At 41.6% G+C, this 19,644-nt stretch overlaps 3 protein-coding genes across 9 annotated transcripts in view; 2 read left to right on the top strand and 1 right to left on the bottom strand.

The window, feature by feature from the left end:
- Window positions 1-91: 91 nt before the first annotated feature.
- LOC128891363 (smad nuclear interacting protein 1) lies at window positions 92-1,921 on the top strand. Of its 4 annotated transcripts, none has more exons than XM_054150806.1 (3): window positions 92-219; window positions 315-1,516; window positions 1,606-1,921. In XM_054150806.1, the coding sequence occupies exon 2, from the start codon at window positions 410-412 to the stop codon at window positions 1,514-1,516; it is 1,107 nt and encodes a 368-aa protein (XP_054006781.1). In that variant the 5' UTR covers window positions 92-219; window positions 315-409; the 3' UTR covers window positions 1,606-1,921. The 4 variants fall into 4 exon arrangements, with proteins under 4 accessions (XP_054006781.1, XP_054006780.1, XP_054006783.1 ...); XM_054150805.1 differs by having other exon boundaries at window positions 113-242; XM_054150808.1 differs by having other exon boundaries at window positions 114-219; window positions 320-1,516.
- Window positions 1,922-2,567: 646 nt separating this feature from the next.
- Window positions 2,568-19,644, bottom strand: part of LOC128891335 (proto-oncogene tyrosine-protein kinase ROS) — a 35,721-nt gene continuing 18,644 nt past the window's right edge. Inside the window, exons 3-21 of one of the 4 annotated variants that reach the window (XM_054150737.1) lie at window positions 16,737-16,796; window positions 16,507-16,597; window positions 14,215-14,447; window positions 13,867-14,106; window positions 13,068-13,215; window positions 12,198-12,703; window positions 11,696-11,985; window positions 11,270-11,626; window positions 10,703-11,006; window positions 10,290-10,613; window positions 9,590-10,191; window positions 8,534-9,169; window positions 6,970-8,378; window positions 6,303-6,725; window positions 5,727-5,950; window positions 5,149-5,619; window positions 4,717-5,080; window positions 4,141-4,194; window positions 2,568-4,027 (exon numbers count right to left, since the gene is read on the bottom strand). In XM_054150737.1, coding sequence (XP_054006712.1) covers window positions 3,156-4,027; window positions 4,141-4,194; window positions 4,717-5,080; window positions 5,149-5,619; window positions 5,727-5,950; window positions 6,303-6,725; window positions 6,970-8,378; window positions 8,534-9,169; window positions 9,590-10,191; window positions 10,290-10,613; window positions 10,703-11,006; window positions 11,270-11,626; window positions 11,696-11,985; window positions 12,198-12,703; window positions 13,068-13,215; window positions 13,867-14,106; window positions 14,215-14,447; window positions 16,507-16,597; window positions 16,737-16,796 — 7,608 coding nt within the window. In that variant the 3' untranslated portion in view covers window positions 2,568-3,155. The remainder of the gene's footprint in view (window positions 4,028-4,140; window positions 4,195-4,716; window positions 5,081-5,148; window positions 5,620-5,726; window positions 5,951-6,302; window positions 6,726-6,969; window positions 8,379-8,533; window positions 9,170-9,589; window positions 10,192-10,289; window positions 10,614-10,702; window positions 11,007-11,269; window positions 11,627-11,695; window positions 11,986-12,197; window positions 12,704-13,067; window positions 13,216-13,866; window positions 14,107-14,214; window positions 14,448-16,506; window positions 16,598-16,736; window positions 16,797-19,644) is intronic. The other 3 variants (XM_054150738.1, XM_054150740.1, XM_054150739.1) reach the window with 3 other exon arrangements.
- LOC128891367 (cAMP-dependent protein kinase catalytic subunit alpha-like) lies at window positions 14,465-16,280 on the top strand. Its single transcript, XM_054150812.1, has one exon. The coding sequence runs from the start codon at window positions 15,237-15,239 to the stop codon at window positions 16,278-16,280; it is 1,044 nt and encodes a 347-aa protein (XP_054006787.1). The 5' UTR covers window positions 14,465-15,236.

The following is a 19,644-nucleotide window of genomic DNA, read 5'->3' as shown; positions in this document are numbered from 1 at the left end:
AAAATCTACAAAAATAATTATCGTGTTATTATGATTATTCGCGACTATCTATCCAATTATACATACATCCATATTTAATTACGCGGCTGCATACTTCCATACCTCTCGTTAAGCCTTACAAATGGCGGCGACTCGTGTTTTGTATATCGCGTATAAGTGAAGTGGCTAGATGTTAATGAAAGTTTTACGTATAATAAGACGATAAATTCGTTAGAAAATGTAAGCATTAAGTGCACAACTTGGTATGTTCGCATGTAAACATACATCAGTCACTTTACGACCGTGTGTTTATAACAAAGGTATTCTGTTACCAGTATAGGTTATCTTCCGTTGACATCGCTTCTCACCGAGATGTTATAAGCATGAATACGCACGTTTCTCGAGGAATTTAATCGATGAAAAGATAAAAATGTCCAGCAGTAGTTCCGAAAGTAGTGACGACAACCGTCACGAAAAATCACGGAAGAGGCATAAACACAGACGCGACGAGAGCCCTAACCAAGACAGACGAACGAGCAGAAAGGAATCGAGCAGCAAGAGTAAAAGCTATAGAGATCTCAGAGAAGGTAGGGACGTTCACAAATTTAGCAGAGAAGTAAGAAGAGACAATAATGATATGCATCGTGATAGATCGCAACGTGAGCGGGATAGAGAATTTAGGGATAATCGACATGATCATTCAAGGAAGGACGATGAGAAACAAAATGGTAAAAGAAGGTATGAGAGGTCGCCTATGAGAAGAGAGGAGCCTCGTCAAAGACACAGAGAATACGAAGACAGGAACAGAAAGTACAGAGATACAGGTGAATTTAACAAGAGGCATGATGATGCTAACAGAGAAAGAAAAAGTAATTTCGAGGAAATGAAAATGAAAAGAGAGCCTTCGCCGGAATGGGGTAAACCCACTGTAAAAACAGAACCTAAACCAAAGCCACAGGAAAAGGATAAACCAAATTTTGAATTGTCCGGTAAACTCACAGAAGACACAAACACGGTAAATGGAGTAGTTATTAAATATTCTGAACCAGCGGATTCAAGGAAGCCTAAGCGTAGGTGGAGGTTATACCCTTTCAAAGGAGAAAAAGCATTACCTACGTTATATGTTCATAGACAATCAGCGTATTTAATGGGCAGAGAACGTAAAGTTGCAGATATTCCTTTAGATCATCCATCGTGTTCCAAACAACATGCTGTTTTACAATATCGTTTAGTGCCTTTTCAAAGAGAAGGCGGCGGCGAAGGTAGAAGGACTCGCCCATATCTCATAGATTTAGAATCCGCTAATGGTACATTTGTAAATAATGTAAAGTTAGAACCACGAAGATACCATGAACTACTAGAGCGGGATGTCTTACGGTTTGGATTTAGCTCTAGAGAATACGTTCTCCTGCATGAACATAGCAAAGATGATTCTTTAGATGATGATGTTCCCCTTGGTACTGCTACTACAAGTACTGCTATAATTACTACTACTACTACTACTACTACTACTACTACTACGACTTCAACTGCTTAGGTAGTACTACATATTGTATTTTTTAATATTTACTAAAGATATCTGCTTTTTACAGGAAATTAAATAAATTTTTGTCTATTCTGTTCCAGAATCTTCTTCTTATAAAATAATTATACAAAAACCTACAAGTAATATTTTAAATACGTCAAAAATGTATTAATGTTACCTTTTAAGATAAATTGCAAAACTATTTCGTGGTTTCTTTCAGTCACACTACAGAAAAAAATGACCGCAGTCCTCGAATGGAGCATTTATCATAGAACAATATTTGTTGTATGTAATAAAATTTCTAAAAATCCCGAAAAAGAAAATTGTCATCGTATAAGTTTTACATTTTGTGTAAATTAGTGACAAAGATTGATTGTAATAAATCACTTTTGAAATACATTGAAGTTTATTTATTTACATTTGAAATTTTATTTACCCCAATCTCAGACAATAAATTTCATATGTTGTGCACAATGTCTCGTCGAGTGATATCTGCATGGCAGCATAAACATGCGTATATCGAATATACAAAATTCATACAGTTATTGCTATCTTATTATCGATACATTTCTTGTTACAATGATAAAAGATATTTACATGGTTCGGCTTATTGTTTAACAATTACAATGTTTTTTGTAAGGAACTAACAATATGTAGATAGCGTATCGGAGCATCTTTAAATAGGAAGACTAAAAGATATTTATTAAATATTTATAAACTATCGTGTTTTCGTATAGTCTAATATTCAATATTCATTATAGAAACATTTCGTACAAATTTATAAAAAATTTTACAAGATATCCGAATGTAAATAATCTAGTTTTAATAATATTCTTTTTCCGTATATATTATCGAAGTATCGTTTTCAAAAAGTACGTACCCAGGTATATAATTATTACTACCGCTACTCTTATATTTTGTTCATTTATTTTTTTTTGACTTGGATACCAATAACATCGTTCTAATACTTTCATGGAAAGGACGAATGAATGAAGTTAAAAAAATATCAAATTTCTATTAGTAAAATATTTACAATATTCTTCAATTTTTCTTTTCTTCGTGATCCATTAATAGTGAAGCTCGAAAGTATAAGTTCCAAGCATTATATCAGTCCATTCATGCAATTCATAATTGAAACCTTTTATTCTTAAATTGTACCATTTCAATAAGAATCGCTAAATTTACATATAAAACTTAACAAATCCTTATGTAACATGAATATTAATTTCGATATCGTACCTTACGTTATCGTCAAATATGAAATTTGTACAATGAACAGTGAGACTAATCATACTTTTGGGTCATTAAATAAATACATTATCTTCGAATAACAGGTATAAAATTATCGCGGATTAATCAAATCCCGGTATAATACTCTACCAACTATTCTCGTTTCTTAGATGCTAAAGGCAAGTCCATAATTATCAACTAATACAGATACAATTAAAAACTTTCTGCCACGATTTACGTAAAGTAAATTTCAGGTATTAAAAATCGACATATATATGTACATACATTGATATGGCAGTTTAAAGCTATGGAACTTCACACGCATTTTCAGTTTCAGTATAGTCGTAACCGAAATTAATTGTGTTTTAATGATATGACTGTTAAAATGACTTGATTCTCTTCACCTTTAACAATGATAGCTTCACGAGCCGTTTACCCTAACGGCGTCTGTACTGATATTCGTGTACGTAACAATATTGTTGCTATCCTCGACGACCGGAGTTTGCCTTAACAAATTCAATAACGCACTATTTATCACCAATGGAATATTTGCTTTACCGTTTTGTAAATTAGAATGAGTCCTTTGAATTTTCGGCAATGTGCTTTTCGCGACGCTGGTGTCGCTCAACGTTGTTTCCCCTGTACCACCCATAACACTGTTCTTCAATGGAAGAACATTTTGCGAACTAATTAATGACGAACTGGGTCTAGTAGGTGGTGCTAAACTAACATTTGAGCCGAGGGAGCCGGAACTTCTACCCTCTAAACTTAATTCGGATCCTCGTCGGTCGGTCGTGTTCCTTTTGTTTCTTCGATGATCGGTCAACGATGTAAACGAATCTCTCTTTAAAATCGTTTTAATCGTAGGATTGGTCAATTTCGAGCTATCCAAAGTGTTACATTTCTCAGTCATGCTCGTGATCGATGCTCTCTTACGCTCAGGCAAATTCAAACTGGATACCGAAGACCTCTTATCGCATCGTTTATCCGATTGTTCTTTATCGTCGGTCAACGAATCTTTTTGTTCTTGCGAATTCTCGGAATTCACGTTATCCTTTAAATCGGGATTTGTACTCACTTTGTTTACACTGCCTAAATTCTGGTCGGAAATATGAATCGATCGAGGTACTTCGTATCCGCTCGTCGAATTCTCCCTTAAAATAATTTCTTCGTTATCAGCTAACAATTCCAAATATTTCGGTACTTCGCTCGATTGCGCCGCGTTATGAGAATTCTGCAGGAATGGCTGCATGTCTCGACTACCCTCCGAGCTGCTGGATTTCCACGAGTTTCCTGAGGAAATTCACCGATTGAATTACACGCGTTCTTGTTTGTAAGTTGTGTTACGAGACGCAATGAAACGGATATAGAGAAAGCAGCATAGATGATGGTTACAAAGAACCTACCTGAATTATTATGATTTTGATTCTCGTCAGCAAAGTAAGCCATGTTAGACACGCCTGCAAGCATGAGCCATGCAATGATATAACAGATATGTATTCAAGCAAACTGTCAAAGGAGAATGTTGAAAAGTTATCGTTTTTTGGGGTATCTTATCAATAATTTAGGTACTTGAGCTACTCCAAAATTGATCACTTTTTAAAATCCTCGTATATTGAACACTTTTATGGTGAAGCGACGCAATGTATTAATGAACAATGTATTAACATATACATCGAAAAATCATGTATTCGTATCTGACAGAAACATGCTTATCTTGTAAAAATAAATTGTATTTAGTAAATAGATTGAGATTCAATTAAGTACATTTATGGTAACGATACTATTAGATGATGAAGCAGCTAACATTAGCTTAAAAGTTTAGAACTTGAACTTCACTAGAGAATCACGACATATGCATGTGTACATAAGCATTCGTCAAAGTATCCATAACAGAGTATATTTCACTTGATTGATAGTATCAGATATATATTTCATGCCAACAGACACAAATGCAAATATCAAGATTCAAACTGACTTACCTCGTCTAGCTAAATAGTGGCCAGCGTGTACTGGACTCAATGGTGCGTCCTCTATCGTGCTTCGATGACTAACTATGTTCTCCAGGCATACTTTGAAACTCGGCCTGGAATCGGCAGGACTCCAACAACGTAACATCAACTGATGCAAAGCTGGAGGACAGTTGAGTGGTTTTGGTAAACGTCCACCGGCGCGTACATGGTGTAACACTTCTAGATTCGTTCTAGCAGGATATGGTTGTTGTCCCAAGGACGTGATCTCCCACATTAATACACCGAAAGCCCAGACATCGCTCTGCGACGTGAACACGCCGTCTACTAAGGATTCAGGGGCCATCCAACGAACTGGCAGCATTCCTTCCCCTATCTGTAATAAAGATAAATTTGAAACAAGTGTAAACGTTACAAAATTATAATCAGATTACAAATGCACACCTTTCTATAATAATCATTCTTATATATATCCCTCGCAAGGCCAAAGTCACCAATCTTAACGACACGGTTCTCCCTATCTCTAGCAGACACCAAACAGTTTCTGCACGCGAGATCTCTATGTACAAAATGGAGCTCCTCTAGGTAACGACATCCTCTTGCTACGTCTTCGCACATAGCGAGTAGGTCTTGCAGGCGCAGGGCGTGTGGATCCGTGGGTTGCAATGATCGACTCGCTCTTAAATAGCTCAATAAATCTCCAGCTTCCATCAGCTCCAATACTAATAGCGGCGGATCGGTATCTAAGCATACTCCGAGAAGTCTAAGCACATGTTTGTGCCTGAAGTGGCTCATGAGCCTAGCTTCTTGGAGGAACTCCGTTTTCTCTTGCGCCGATGCCCCCTTTCGGAGTGTTTTTATTGCTACTGGTGTAATTCCTGGCCTCTCCAGGTTTTTTGCATTCCCTTGAAACACCTAGAACATTGGAAAGTACTATCATTAAGATGACAATATTATGACACATTATTTTAACAATTCTTAATATAATTTCTATTAATTTCTATACAATTTTCTCTGCTTACCTCTCCGAAGGCCCCGCAGCCTAAGAATTTAGCCAACGTTATTTGTTCCCTTCTAATTTTAGGAAGCGTAGAATCATCGGAATCGTTTTGCAAGGTGGACGCGTAAAGAGCGTTGGACTGGACGAAATTTCCTCGCGGGATCTCCTGAAGCGTAGCTAACTCCACATCGCTCACCAAGGGTGGCAGAACTGCCTTTTTGTCTTCCTTGCGCTGCCGATACACTGCTGAATTGCAGACATTAGTTTTAACGATGTTAACAACTTTCGAACGTGAATGTGCCAGTTATTCAACACACCCCGATCCTTGGAAAACTGCTGAGTTTTACTTTTGGGAACATTCGAGATCTAATTCAGTAAGTAATAGATTCAAGTATTTGTATTTTTTATTTCGGAGTGAATAGAAACTAGCCAAAGATGTAAAAGCGTTTCTATTAAAATATATAACAGTTAATAACTGAAAAGAATGACGTACATTATGCCTACTCTAAAAACACTCGGATTCGGTAGAAACCCCAGATATCTTCTCAGGATTAAGATATTCCAATAAAATATTTTACTCTTGTAACCGTATACTTACGGCAAAGAAAGTAGCAGAAGCAAATGAGCATAATGATAATAACAGGAACGCTGAGCCCTAACACCAATCCAAGGTGTTGTTGGGCGGCCAGTATCCCTCCAGTTGTTTCCGCCAAATCGACGATCAAGCTGGATCTGCTCCAAGCTCCAAATCCGTACGCGTTTCTAGCCTGAACGCGGAACCTATATTTGTCGTCCATATCCCCCGTGATTATCCAATAGTTATCCGTTCCATTGTAAAACAACTTCCAGCTGGAGTTCTCGTTGGAGTCAATTTGTTCGTGGATCTCGTTTATTTTCATCCCCTCAACGCGATACAAGGTAATCTGCGAACCATGGGCTTGCGCGGGCTCCCAGTTCAATTGGTACACGGAATTGCGAAGTTTGGTTACCGTAGGCATTCCTGGAGCACTGGGTACATCACCTATTTCGTAAATAAGGCAAAACAATAATGCAAAAGGTGAACAAGATTGATGTACAGCGACTCCAAAAGCTACACACTCTCTTTGTTATATCATTCGCAAGTTCTCTATTCCATATATTTCATTTTTGTTAATAAATTAAACTGTGATAATTTCTTTTTTTTTTTCAATTTCCAAAAAGAGATTGTGCCAATACATTCTGGAACCACTGTAATTAGATTTTATAGCAGAGGTGATTGCATTTACCCAGCGTTTGAAACGTGAACCTCCCATCAGTGGGCCACACAAAGTCCTTCTTGTAGCTTGGATACCTTAATATTAAACGAAATTTGTACAAAGTACGCGGTTGCAGTCTGCGAATGAAGTACGTCACTTGTTTGTCCACTTTGGATTCGTTCGCGATCAGCCAGTCTTCCATAGCGACGTCTTTGTACTGTAAAGTATGCTCGACCGTCAGGTTAACGGTTGGTACCCAGGACACGTTCAAACTGTTCACGTTGACACCCGTTAGCGTCAGATTATGAGGTTCTGGGTACATTTTAACCACTCGACCAGGAGCCTCGCTGTAGGCGTCGAGACTCGACTCCGAAACGGAAGGATAGGCACGAACGAACACCACGTATTCCTCGCCAGGTAACCAGGGCTCCAACATCGTGAAAAATCTGCCATCCTCCGCGGTGCGTTCTGGCACCTTTATCAACTGCTCGCCCTTCTGTCGTGCGCCGTTTATCAGTCGATTTAATTTCCAGTGCACCTCGTACCGAACCGCCTCGGAGTTCAGTGTTTTAGGTGGCATCCAATAGACGACAGCCAAAGTTGGCGTCAGAGCTTCGACGGTGACGTTTTCTGGGGCGGTAGGAACGCCAGCTCTAGTCCTCAGGATAACTTCAGCACCGAACTCCAACGCCATGGACTCCAGATCGGCGTAGTAGTTGGTCAACGCCAGCTTCACTTTGTATTGCGTGAAAGGTTTCAAGTCCCTAATTCTGTACTCTTTTTCATAGGTCTGCAACAAGGTTTTATCGCTGTCTTCGCATACTTCGGTGTTCTTTTCCGAGCACTGGGACACGTATATCGTGTAAAGTGTCGTTGGTAGATTGTATCTTTTGCAGCCACTGTGGGGAATAGGCTGAGGAAGTGTAACGGTGATACCGTGTCCTGTTCTTCTGGCATGTATCGGGTAGGACTTCTGACGAGGGATCAAACAGTTCGCTGGTGGATAGGGTTGCAGAGACTTCCCAAAGGCCTTAACGCTGCGCACGTCTGGCAGGTAGAAGCGTTGAATCTCCGCTTTGTCGGAATACTCTTTGTTTGTGTAGTAAATCAAAGTGTCCTCGGAATTCGACCAGTATACGTTCATCTTGTCGACGGTTAGAGACGTTGGCAGGCCTTTGATAACGTCTGCACTCATTACCAAGCTACACGTGCAGCCGTTGATGTCGGCGATGTTCAAGTGGCCTTCCAGGGAGAGCCAGTACATCACAGGCTTCTGATACGTGGTACTGTCGATCGTCATCACAGGGATCACTGACGAGCTGTAGGGGCAAGAGCAATTGTCTGTGTGGTTGAAGAAGGGTTCGATCGCTTTTCCATTCAAGTCTGACTGCATAATCACGCCACGGTCGTTTTTCGTCAGCTCTATCCAGTATAGCGATCTGCAAACAAAGGAATGTTATTTGGTTGTATTAAAGGGATATATTCAGCGATAGTAGTGAAAGGGTTACACGAGATCACAGAGGCTACTCTGTTAAATCTGGAACTTATTCTTGTACCCTGCACTCTGTGCAATAATTGAAAAATGAACGGTTACCCAGTGGACGGGAATACGTCCAGATTCAGGATGCGTCTGTTGGACGTAACGATGACCTCGTGTTTGACGATTCCAGTTTGCCACATGGTCAGATCTAGTTTGACAATTTGGCCACCGTTCTCGCCATCGACTGACTCTGACCAGTACAGATTCCTCGCTACCCAATCGACAGTTATACTAAGAGCAGTGTTGTTCAGCGTAAGGATCTTCGTGGCGTTCGCCCCTGACAGGTCGGACGTCACCAGCTCTTGCATTTCGTTTATCCAGTAAAGTTTGTTCTCAGCGGCCAGATAAGTGACCTCAACAGCGATGTGTCGAGTGATAGTGTCGTTCTTCTCCTGGTCCAAGTCGGTGATCTTTACGGCGTCCATTGTAGCGACCAACAGTTGAGGCACTGGGTTCTCGTAGATCGTTGACACGTTGATCACCTTTGTGTACGGGCCAGGGCCAATTTCCGTCTGACCTAGAACTTGAAAGTAGTACGTCGTGTTCGGCAGTAGATCGTGCACGGTGTGCTCCAATTTGTCTGTAACCAGCGACTGATCGCAGATCTGGATCTCCTCGTTCTTCTCTACGAACCAGCACTGAACTGTGTAGCCTATGATCAAACCGTTGGTGAACTCCGGTTGGTCCCATCTGTGAGGTTTAAACAATATGAGAAGTGATGAATAATAAGTTAATGGAAATAATTGGAATCTGTTGTAAATATTTTCCTTGGTTGTAATTAGTGACATATATCATTATAAAGTCTCAGCCATTTCATTCTAAGCATTGCTATATGTCCTTTGTCTAACAAGAATGATCATTTTTAAAATGCTTTCAAGTATAGAAGTTGTGAAATTACTTGGATAAAAAAAGAGAATGCCGATCACAGTAATTTATAAATATATTCTTCTTAATTTTCATCCTCCAACTTAGAAGCATTACTTTAATTCTCCTATTCTTCCTAAACTTTGTTCCATTACCCCCACTCTGACACTAATCCCTCTCATTTCAGTGAAGGAAATTTCACAAATCTCTGTGCTTCTTAATTGTAGACACATAAATTTTGTTTACCTGAATATCGCGAATATGTCAACACTCTCGCTGAGAGGCTCTTTGTGAAATTCTATGAACGCCCTAGGATTGATCGGCTCGCTGGGCACGCTCTGCGGAGATCTCAAGGTCCTCCTCGTGTGATGCGCCGTTTCCCAATACGTGAACGCTTTCACGGTCACTTCTAGGACAGAGTACGGCAGGATCTGCTCGGAGTTGTTGTAAGGCATCGAGGTCTCCGTCGTGATCTCTGGGTTCGAGTTGGTGTTGATGTAATCAGCGAATTTCACTTCGTAGAACACAGTGCCGTAGTTGATGTTCTCCACGGGGTCCCAGGATATGTTGAAGTTCTTCCAGGTTCCCTCGACCCTGATACTGCTATAGTTGACCGCGTTCGGCAAAACTACCACAGTTGTCGACGTGAGATTCTTCGGGTACTGATGAAGCGCTGGATCCCTCACGGCGACCATGTGGAGGCCCGACAGAGTGATACCGTTTATTATGGCGGTGTTTTGGCCAGATAAGTCCCCTATCACTGCATTTCTGTCGTCTTGAAGCCACAGGAGGTGTTCCGAGAAATAACACAGCGGTCCCTGCATGTTTGGGTGCTGCAGAGCTGAGACCTGGAGATAGAAATATTTTTGGCAACATATTATATTTTAGTGGTAACAGTACCAATGACCAATAAAGGGTTAACATCGATAGAGTGATGGATAAAGACCTTTTCAGGTACAATCTTGTGACTCATCGGAATCCTCTCAGACGTTGGCGCGCGATAGACGATAGATCCACTCTCGTAGCTGCGGACGATCCAGTAAACGTATCTGTTCTCCGTGTCCAGAGTCAACCCCATCACTTGCTTTCCATTGAATATTTCATCTGAATGATAGTACCTTCTATCCTGTCCATTTAAACGAGCCACTTCCACAGCGTGTCCCGTGGACCAATACAAATACGCCTCCAAAGAATCGATCATCAGTTCTTTGACAATGGCTAGAATTGACATGGGCTCTTGATGAGATCCATTTAAATTTGCTCGTGTTATCTAAAAAGAAAGAGTATACTAATGAAGAGCATACTAATGAAGATCATTAAATAACGAAACTTGGTTACAGAAGTCGCAATTGTACGTACAATTTGTTGCTTAGGATTTGCCCAGTACAGCTTCTTCGACAACCAATCTACGGCGACGCTCCCAACAGAGTTTATGTTCATCTTCGTTTTCTGTTGAGTTTTAATACTGTACTGATACAAGGCAGAGTTATTCCCCACAATGTAGAGGGTGTCCTTGTACCAGCTCACGTCGACTATGTGGTAGTCGTTATCTGCTTCTTTTAGATTAGCTTTGTAGATTAGGGTGTTAATGTTCTCTCCAGTTACGTCGCTGCTCAAGAGACCTTCGTTCGCGGACCAGAAGATGGACGTGCGCGATCCGAGTCTGGAGGGTTGGAAAGTTTCATAATGAAGTATTGCAGTTCAAGTAAACACACAATAACAAATGACTCGCAAGGGATTCCTTATAGGACTGACTATATTTAGTAACAGTACATAGAATTTAATTGTCAGTCTAGATGAACATATACCGATATAAAAGGTTCTCTTCTAAACCGTAGACTTTTTTTTAAACAGGCCAATGATTAAAACGTTAAAATCAATTGTGAAATTGTCGTTGTTTGTTGTTAAAAATCCGGAAAAATGTACCGCAAGGTCCGTCCCCTGAACTCCGTGGACCAGGGTCCTCTGCCAGCGCTGGTGTAGGCAGCAGCTTTGATCGAGTATTCCGATTTCTGTCGAAGATTGTGCACAGTGTGAGACGATCCAGCAATATCTTTCTGATGAATCGTCTCCCCAGTAGACTCGTCTTTGATCTCCAATTCGTAGGACCAATTCTGCCAGGCGCCCTTGCCCTGCCCACCCAACAGATGAGGCGCCTGCCAGGAAACTTTTGCCCTCTCCACGCCCAAAACCGCTTGAACGCCCGTGGGAGGATTCACCGGGACGGGGACAGGCTGGCTGGCGTCCATAAGCACATTGACACTGACAAATGAACCGTTCGACCTGAAAAGGACACGTTTACTCGAGACATCCGATAACAGATGAGTCTCGCATGCTAATAAAGATATTCACCTATCGGGATAGGCATTGTGAAAGTATCTGTTCTGTCCCGAATGGTAGCCTTCTATCAGAACCTCTTCCCCGTTCGTCCAATAGAACAACCCGTTCGCCATGGCCAGGGAGACCACGTTCTTGAACTTCGGTTGCTGCGTGTTCGCGCGGAAGTCCAAGACCTCGCGACCATCCAGGGAAACGGACATGACGGTGTTCTGGGTGTGGTGAGGAACCAGTAAGCGAAAGTTTGTGTGGTCGACGGCGAAGGCGCCTAAATCGGCGTCCTCTAGGATCAAATACGGCTGCACCTAGAATTAGGAAAGGACATTAATTTTAATGACGAAAAGAAAGAGAGAACGATTAAATTTGTTCCTAACACTTAAGGATATCCTTCACGTATTAATTTGAATAGCAGAACAATAAGTGGCTTGAATTTTTGGAACCGAATAATATCGACCCTGCAAGATTCGCGAAATACAATTTACGATCAAATTCACGTGTAATACGTCTCGCAGGCTACCTCATGCTTCACCCCATTGCTAATATCAGCCAGATCCAGTCTGTACAGTCCACCTCTGGTGACCCAGAACAGATATCCATTGTAGGGGTCCACCTCGATGTGAGAAGGTCGCGTTAGGAATCCAGCCACGGCCACAGTCAAACTCCTTCCGTCCAAATTGCACCTGGCTATCTGCCAAACGTGATGCGTGGTCGTTGCGTGCTTCACCTCGCCCAGGATGTACAAGTGAAGGTTCAACCAATCGACCGACAGACTCAGGGGCTTGAAGTTCATTTTGCTAGGGCTGAGTATCACCGTTGGCGTCGCGCGTTTCAAGATGGGCGTTCTGTACACGTATCCCAAGGAATCGGAAACGAACAACTGAGCGGAGGCGACGTGAATCGCCACGCCACGAATCGTGCTAGTGTTCTCGTAAATTACGCTAGGATCGTCCAACATGTCAGCGTCCTGCTTCATCACTACGTGCTGCCCTCCGAGAATCAGGATGGGTTGTTGGGTGTCTTTCGCTGAAACGTTACGAATTTTTCTGAATATTTTCAATCGTTTCAGGCGATTGTTAAAGGAGTGTTCTGGTTTAGATAACTGAAAAATAGTCGGCTTTCAGGAATTTCTTTTATAGAAATTGAAAGAAATATGAAAATAGTAATCGACTGCATGAAATTAAGGGATGGTAAAGCCACTTATTTATATTTTTTTCATTGGAAGTTTCTTCTTGTTTCTTTCTGGAAACAAAAGGTTCTGTAACCTTATACATTTTTCGAATTTTGAAAAATCTCTTATCAGAATTTTTTTAATCGAAACATCCTCTTAAATTTATTTATTCTTGGGTAAATTTTGAAGAAAAGAGGAAATGGATAATTGCATACGTACCAGCTGGTTCTGGAGTGGTCGTGATGTAGATGACAGCGGGAGGACCCTCGCCGACACCGTTCCTCATGGTGACGCTTATGGAATAATTCTTGTTCGGCTCGAGATTTTGAAACATGTAATGATCCGTGTTCTCCGACGCTGGTATATCCTGTGAATCGATCGCGAAGAGTGTTAAACGGATCATCGTTGCAGCCAACCCTTTCGATCCCCTGTTAGGAAATCGGTATGCGAGTAGGGAGAAAAACGCCATGCCAGAAACATATTTCGTGGTAGATCTGGTTCTTGCAAGTCGACGAGATGATGTTAATGAGTTTAGAAAGCAGCGTGATTAATAGAGGTTTGCGACAGCAGAGTGTAGTACTCAAAGCGACGAGCGTTGTTTAGAGCAGTATTGAAAATTGGTGTTAGATCTATTGACAAGCTGGAGTCCCTCGAGTCGAGAATTTTGAAAATTAGATAACTATGCGAAATGTTAACAACGTTCATTGCACGATAATTCGGGAACAAATGCACGCTATGGTCCCACTTCGCATTTTACCTATGAAAGATCCCTTCAGAGGAAGAAGGATAATCTTGCAGAACCAGTTGGTGTTTTCGCTGTGCTGTTTGCTACCAAAGTTAGAGAGAAAGCACGATTCTTTGAAGACATCGACGGAAAAATGTGTCGAAGGAACTTAGCTTGGATAAAATAGAATCGTGACATCGAGATGAGACGTGTGACCAAGAGAATCTCGCGTAGAAAGAGACAGAGAGCAAGTTATCACATGATATTATATTGAAGTTCTGGCGTGGCGTGTACCTTAAGCTGGGAGTGGTCAGCCCCTTGCAGACGCAGGACATAAGACAAAAGTGGCCCATTCGGAAAAGGGCCAGGTTCCCAAGACACAGAGACGCGGCAGCTGTCTACCACCGCCGCTCTTACTATTACCGGTGCTGAGGTTGGTAAACCGGCAGCCAACGTTCGTATCACGACACTTGGAGCGGAGACGATTGGCTCGGGGTTGTGCTGCGACGATTTCAATAGCAACGCTACGCGAAACTGCAAAGGAATTCCCCAGAACGTGATAAGTAACACGAGCGCAGAGCTAGAGAGTCAACGCCATCTGACGGCGACAGAACAAAGGGTAACGTTCATTGTTCAACTCACCCTGTATTTCGTGTACGGTTGCAAGTTCTCCACCAGGATCTGATCGTCCTCACCCCACGATTGGTTTCTGCAATATTGCCATGTTTCAGCCAGTTCCTCGTATCTCCACTGTACCAAGTACGAAATACCACCGCCTCGCCTTTCGATGTCGATTCCCTTCCATTCGAGTCGCAGGGATGTCGCGGTCAAGGAATCCGCTACCAGAGCTGGCGCTGGTGGATCACCTATTTCCGCTGATAAGTCACATCACGTGATATTAGTTTTACGAAAACATTAACTTCCATGAAGTTGTTCCACAAAAATCCATACTTCAGAAAATGTTCTGGGGAATAATTTTAATCGAGAAGGTTCAATAATATTGATTGAAAACGTTCGATAAAAGTAATATAATCTCTTTCCATATTCTATATTCTCCTATTCGTCACAATGATCTTAAAATATTTCTACATAAGAAAAACGGGGAATTCTGGAATACCACGTGGACTCAATCAATACCAAAAAAAAAAAAAAAACTGTCTGAAGTAAAGAAATATATATTTTACCAAATAAATATTCAACACATATGAATCAACGTCAACTGTGAATAATTCGAATGTAACCTAGTGTCAAAGTTGTATAACAGGAAGGTGGTCGCTAATAACCTGTGACGTTGATCCGATCTTAAATAAATTAAATTTAAATAAAATAAAAATAAATCTATTTCTCCATCTAGAACTCGACAAAACATCCTACATTAAAAACTAATCACATCCATAAAAAGATAAACTGACACCACCAAACTGTCACAGTTCTAACAAAATAACCTTAACACATGTAAACCCTGCATGATATCATCCAAGTACTCTAACAGCACTTCAGATCGAACACTCCGCATCCCCAGGAAATGTCAAGAAACAAACAAAACAAGATCCCACTGTCGCTGTCGTCCATAACCCCGCACCTGTCGAAGAGCCCATCTACCAAGTACGTTTCGTGCACATTCGAGTCGCATAAACAATAAGAATCGCCCCCCCCCCCCTACGATGAACCTAGAACAGGAGCGAGCCTTCAAGGAGTACGAAGCCATCCTGGATGAGCTAAAAACCGCGTTCCTGGAGAGATGGAAGGTGCAACATGTGGACAACGTTTGCCTCGACGACTTCGAGCGATTCAGGACCATCGGGACCGGCGCGTTCGGACGAGTTCTACTCGTCAAGTACAAACTTAACTCGGAGTACTACGCGATGAAGGTTCTGGAGAAGGCGAAGATCGTGAAGATGAAACAGGTGGACCATACCTACAACGAGAAACGGATACTCCAGTGCGTGAGATTCCCGTTTGTCGTCTACATGGAATTCTGTTTCAAGGACAACTCGTACGTCTACATGGTCCTACCGTTCATAAACGGCGGCGAGATGTTCACGCACCTCAGGCGAATGGGGAAGTTCGACGAATCGCTGGCGCGATTCTACGCTGCTCAGGTGTTGCTAGCCCTGGAGTACCTGCACCATTGCAGCCTGGTCTATCGAGACCTGAAACCCGAGAACATCCTGATCCAGAACACTGGCTACATTCGAATGACGGACTTTGGGTTCTGCAAGATGATCGACGGCAGGACCTGGACTCTCTGCGGCACCCCAGAGTACCTAGCGCCGGAAGTGATCCTGTCCAAGGGTTACGGGCAGTCCGTCGACTGGTGGAGCTTCGGTGTCCTCATCTACGAGATGAACGCCGGATATCCCCCATTTTATTCGCGCGATCCAATGAAGATTTACGAAAAGATCGTCACGGGCAAGTACAAGTTCGCGCAACACTTTAGCGAGGACCTCAGGGACATCCTGAAGAACATCCTCCAGGTGGACCTAACCAGGCGGTACGGGAACCTCAAGAACGGGACCATGGACCTCAAAGGACACAAATGGTTCCAAACCACCGACTGGAACTCGATTTATCATCAGAAGATACAGCCATCGTTTATACCAACGTGCTCAGTGCCCGAGGACACGAGCAACTTTGATTATTACGACGAGGTTTCGCTGGAAATCTCCAACGTCGATCGTTACCACAAAGAGTTCATAAACTTTTAATGGTATCTTTGGGGCAAACTGGAACGCGGACGAATATCTTTAAGAAGGATGGAGGATGGTGGTTGAATCGAAGCTGGGTTTAGATTTCATAGGCATCTAAGTTGTTAAGTATTGTAAGGTAATTAATTATATCTTCAAATGGTAACAAGTTTTTAGTGGAAGGTTTATATACAGAGTGGTTCTGGTGATTGGGGTAAGTTACAGATTTATTATACGTATAATTTACCTTTTAATTGTTGGAAGTAGCGATTCAACGCGTCGTGACATCCCAGAACACAGTATAATTCTTTGGGCGGTAATAGCTCTTGCGTTCCGTTCTGTAAACAATACCGTGGATGTCACGTTTGGCAAACGTTGAAATATGCACGGTAAAAGTATGAACACGAAAAGGAAAAACGTGCAAGGTTTAATATTAGGATAAAGCGATGCTATACCGGTTCAGTGAATTGTACTTACGCAGACGGCTTGACAGCTCGTGTCGAGTGCTCGTTGCCACGCTCCGCAGCCTTTTGTGCACTGAAACAGATACAAAACGTACGTGTGAGACTATGTTACACAATGTTACGGAAATATTTCTGGTTGTACAAAATATGTCAAAGTTGAACGAGTTCCGTAACCTCGTCGTTCATTTGAGAGATGTTTGCGATTCAAGACTGTACCATTTCTGTTCTCATTATTTTATATATGAAATAATATTCATGCATGAAACAATAAAAATTTTTCGTTAGCAATGTATTGTACAATAATATTTATATTGCATGATTCTTTGTATAGCTGTGAAGCGTCCAAGTTTTGCTTCGCAACCTTAGATTCAAACGACCCCATCTTCATCAATTCATCGTATTTCGACTCGCTATTTTAAAGGTGCCTTCTTAAAACATTTAAATTTCAGAAAACTAGAAAAAGAAATGTTTGTATATCGATCTTTGTTACTCGAAATACGACCAGAACTTGACGGAACGATCAAATGGGGCTACAACATCGACGGCGCGCGTCGCCATTATTTTGGCATTGAAGTAACTGGAACGTCTGCGAGGCGAAACTGTATTGGAAAGATGGACGAGAAACATGTGGCACGTGCCTCAAGTAACGCCTACGTTCATAAGACGGGCTGGTCGGTTCGTGCCGAGCATGGATTTGCGAACCGAAGTTTAACGCATTAACTTTCTGCACGAGAGGATGTGGGCATTTGTCGGCGACAACAAGAAGAGAGCACGAAGGAAATGCATAATCGGTCGGTGTGCGCGATCAGGCGAGTGTTTTCGTTTTCAATAAATCCCAGTCGTTTGCGATGCTGGAAACTTTTTTTTCACGTCAACGTTCATCGCTGATACCGTTCCTCGAGACTGGCATTTTTCCCTCTGAAGATAAATGGCGCCATAAGATCAACGATGTTATCATCGAGAAAATTACGTTATTACTTTGACTTATTAACCCGTTCTGGAGCTATTTTCCTTGCAATTATTAATAAATGTAATTGCAAGTGACGATCGCTGCGGCCACGACATTTCTCAAATTTTCGGGTGGCTTTCTCCTAAGAGAAAATAAATCCTGTTGTGTGTTCGAACCTTGAACGATTTTGAGGGATGATAACGAGGATTTTTTGTTCTGTTATTTATATAAACTGTCAGGAAAAGGATTAAATGATGGAGTTTACGAAGTTGACACTAAGGGGGGATATGTAGTTATCAACTTGTACCGTAAGATATTAAAAAATCTGCCGATGACTTCTAGCCTGCGATGTTGCTAACGCAACATAAACTGTAAACATTCAACTCGAAATCGATTACATAGCAAATTTTTTCACCGTCGATAAAAAGTACAAACGAAAAATAAAAGTCCTTCCGCGATCAAAAACAGTTTACGAGGGGATTTCCTGAATGATCTCCGATGGAAAATGTTATTCAGAGAGCACGGGGATCATCTATCGACTCTAGATAAACAAGAAATCTGGTAGCGAAACGGGAACGAGGGAAGACAGTAATAGTCTTGTCGTTACTTAAGAGCATCTTGAAAGAAAAACACGCTCGCTCGCAACGCGAAACGTAAATACAGAAAAGTGATTTGGCGTACTCGACCGACTCAAGGACTTCAGGAAGAGCGAGTTTGTAATATGTAGTTCCTCACTGGAACGTTTCGTTCGTCGTCAGCTGCAACTCCTTCCTTTTTCAAGCACGCTTCCTTGTTTGTGTTTTAACTGCATGTTTTATTCTAATTTCCTGTCGAGTGATCAACAATTGGCATTCAACCCTTAAAGGACGAACATTATTCCTTGCAATAGAAGGGAAAGAAGAAGAATTTTAAATGGTCGAATAAATTATAGTTCTGTCTATTAAGGGATAATCTTCATTAAGTGGAGGACGTAAGGGCTTCGTCGCGAACATTCTTGGCGGTAGCCATTATTCTGCGCGTAGCTAAATCTCAATTTCAGCGTCGTATCTCGAGATACGAGAGAGCCATTTATCAATTGTAGAGCTGATCGACACTCTGCACCATCCGAGAGGCGCCGGATATAAATGACACTCCTCCCGACATTTTAGAATAATAATCGCGCCACGAGAAAACTTGATTCAAGCAGGATTAATGGCGCACCTGCACCAACAAGTAGAATTCAAACTTAAAAATTGTGTTTATGAAAATTCAAACTCTTCCTTGGTCTTTTAATTTCTTTAAAAATAGTGAAAGCAGTAAAGGTATTGCGAAAAACCTATTTTTACTGACAACAATTTTAGAAGGAATCGTAACTCCTACGAAAGCTACATAGCACGTGTTATTTTCACAATTTATCCATCGATACCTCGCGCGAAAAATGTTGAAAACAAACAACAAAAAGATCGTTCAAGTCTCGTCTTACATTTGTTGTACAACATATTGGCAATGTACGCATATGCGCACGGTGGTATTCGAGGGTATCACATAGGTCAGCACGGACAGAAAAGTCTCGAAGGAAAGGGACCTCCGGCGCTAGATAAACGTTATTAATAAACATTTGGTGGCAATCCAGTTTTACGACGGCACTTCAAAGTCTTCTAATTGCGACAATTATTAACATACACGGCGCAGTATGAAAAACAGCAGAGCGAAACTGCGAACGTTCGATTCGAGAAAAGCAGAGCTTGTTTGGTCGCATTAGCATTGAATACACGATGTTTATTCCTTTATCAATCGTAAAATATAATACTAAAAATAGAAAGTGCCCGATACGCGTTAGATGCGTCGAAGGAGCGTGTATAAACGACATCGTGCGACGTTTAAAACGACTTCTCTAGACTGAGTCGGCGATAATTTTTAACGTCTCAATTAATTATTTTCCTCGTGACGTTGTATTAATTCACCCGTATCAGGCCGAATCCTCTTTTTCAAT

Source organism: Hylaeus anthracinus, unplaced genomic scaffold (genome assembly GCF_026225885.1).
Source record: "Hylaeus anthracinus isolate JK02 unplaced genomic scaffold, UHH_iyHylAnth1.0_haploid 12001, whole genome shotgun sequence".
Classification (NCBI taxonomy): Eukaryota; Metazoa; Arthropoda; class Insecta; order Hymenoptera; family Colletidae; genus Hylaeus; species Hylaeus anthracinus.
Note: the sequence above shows the minus strand (reverse complement) of the source record. Positions and strands in the feature narration are given on the sequence as shown.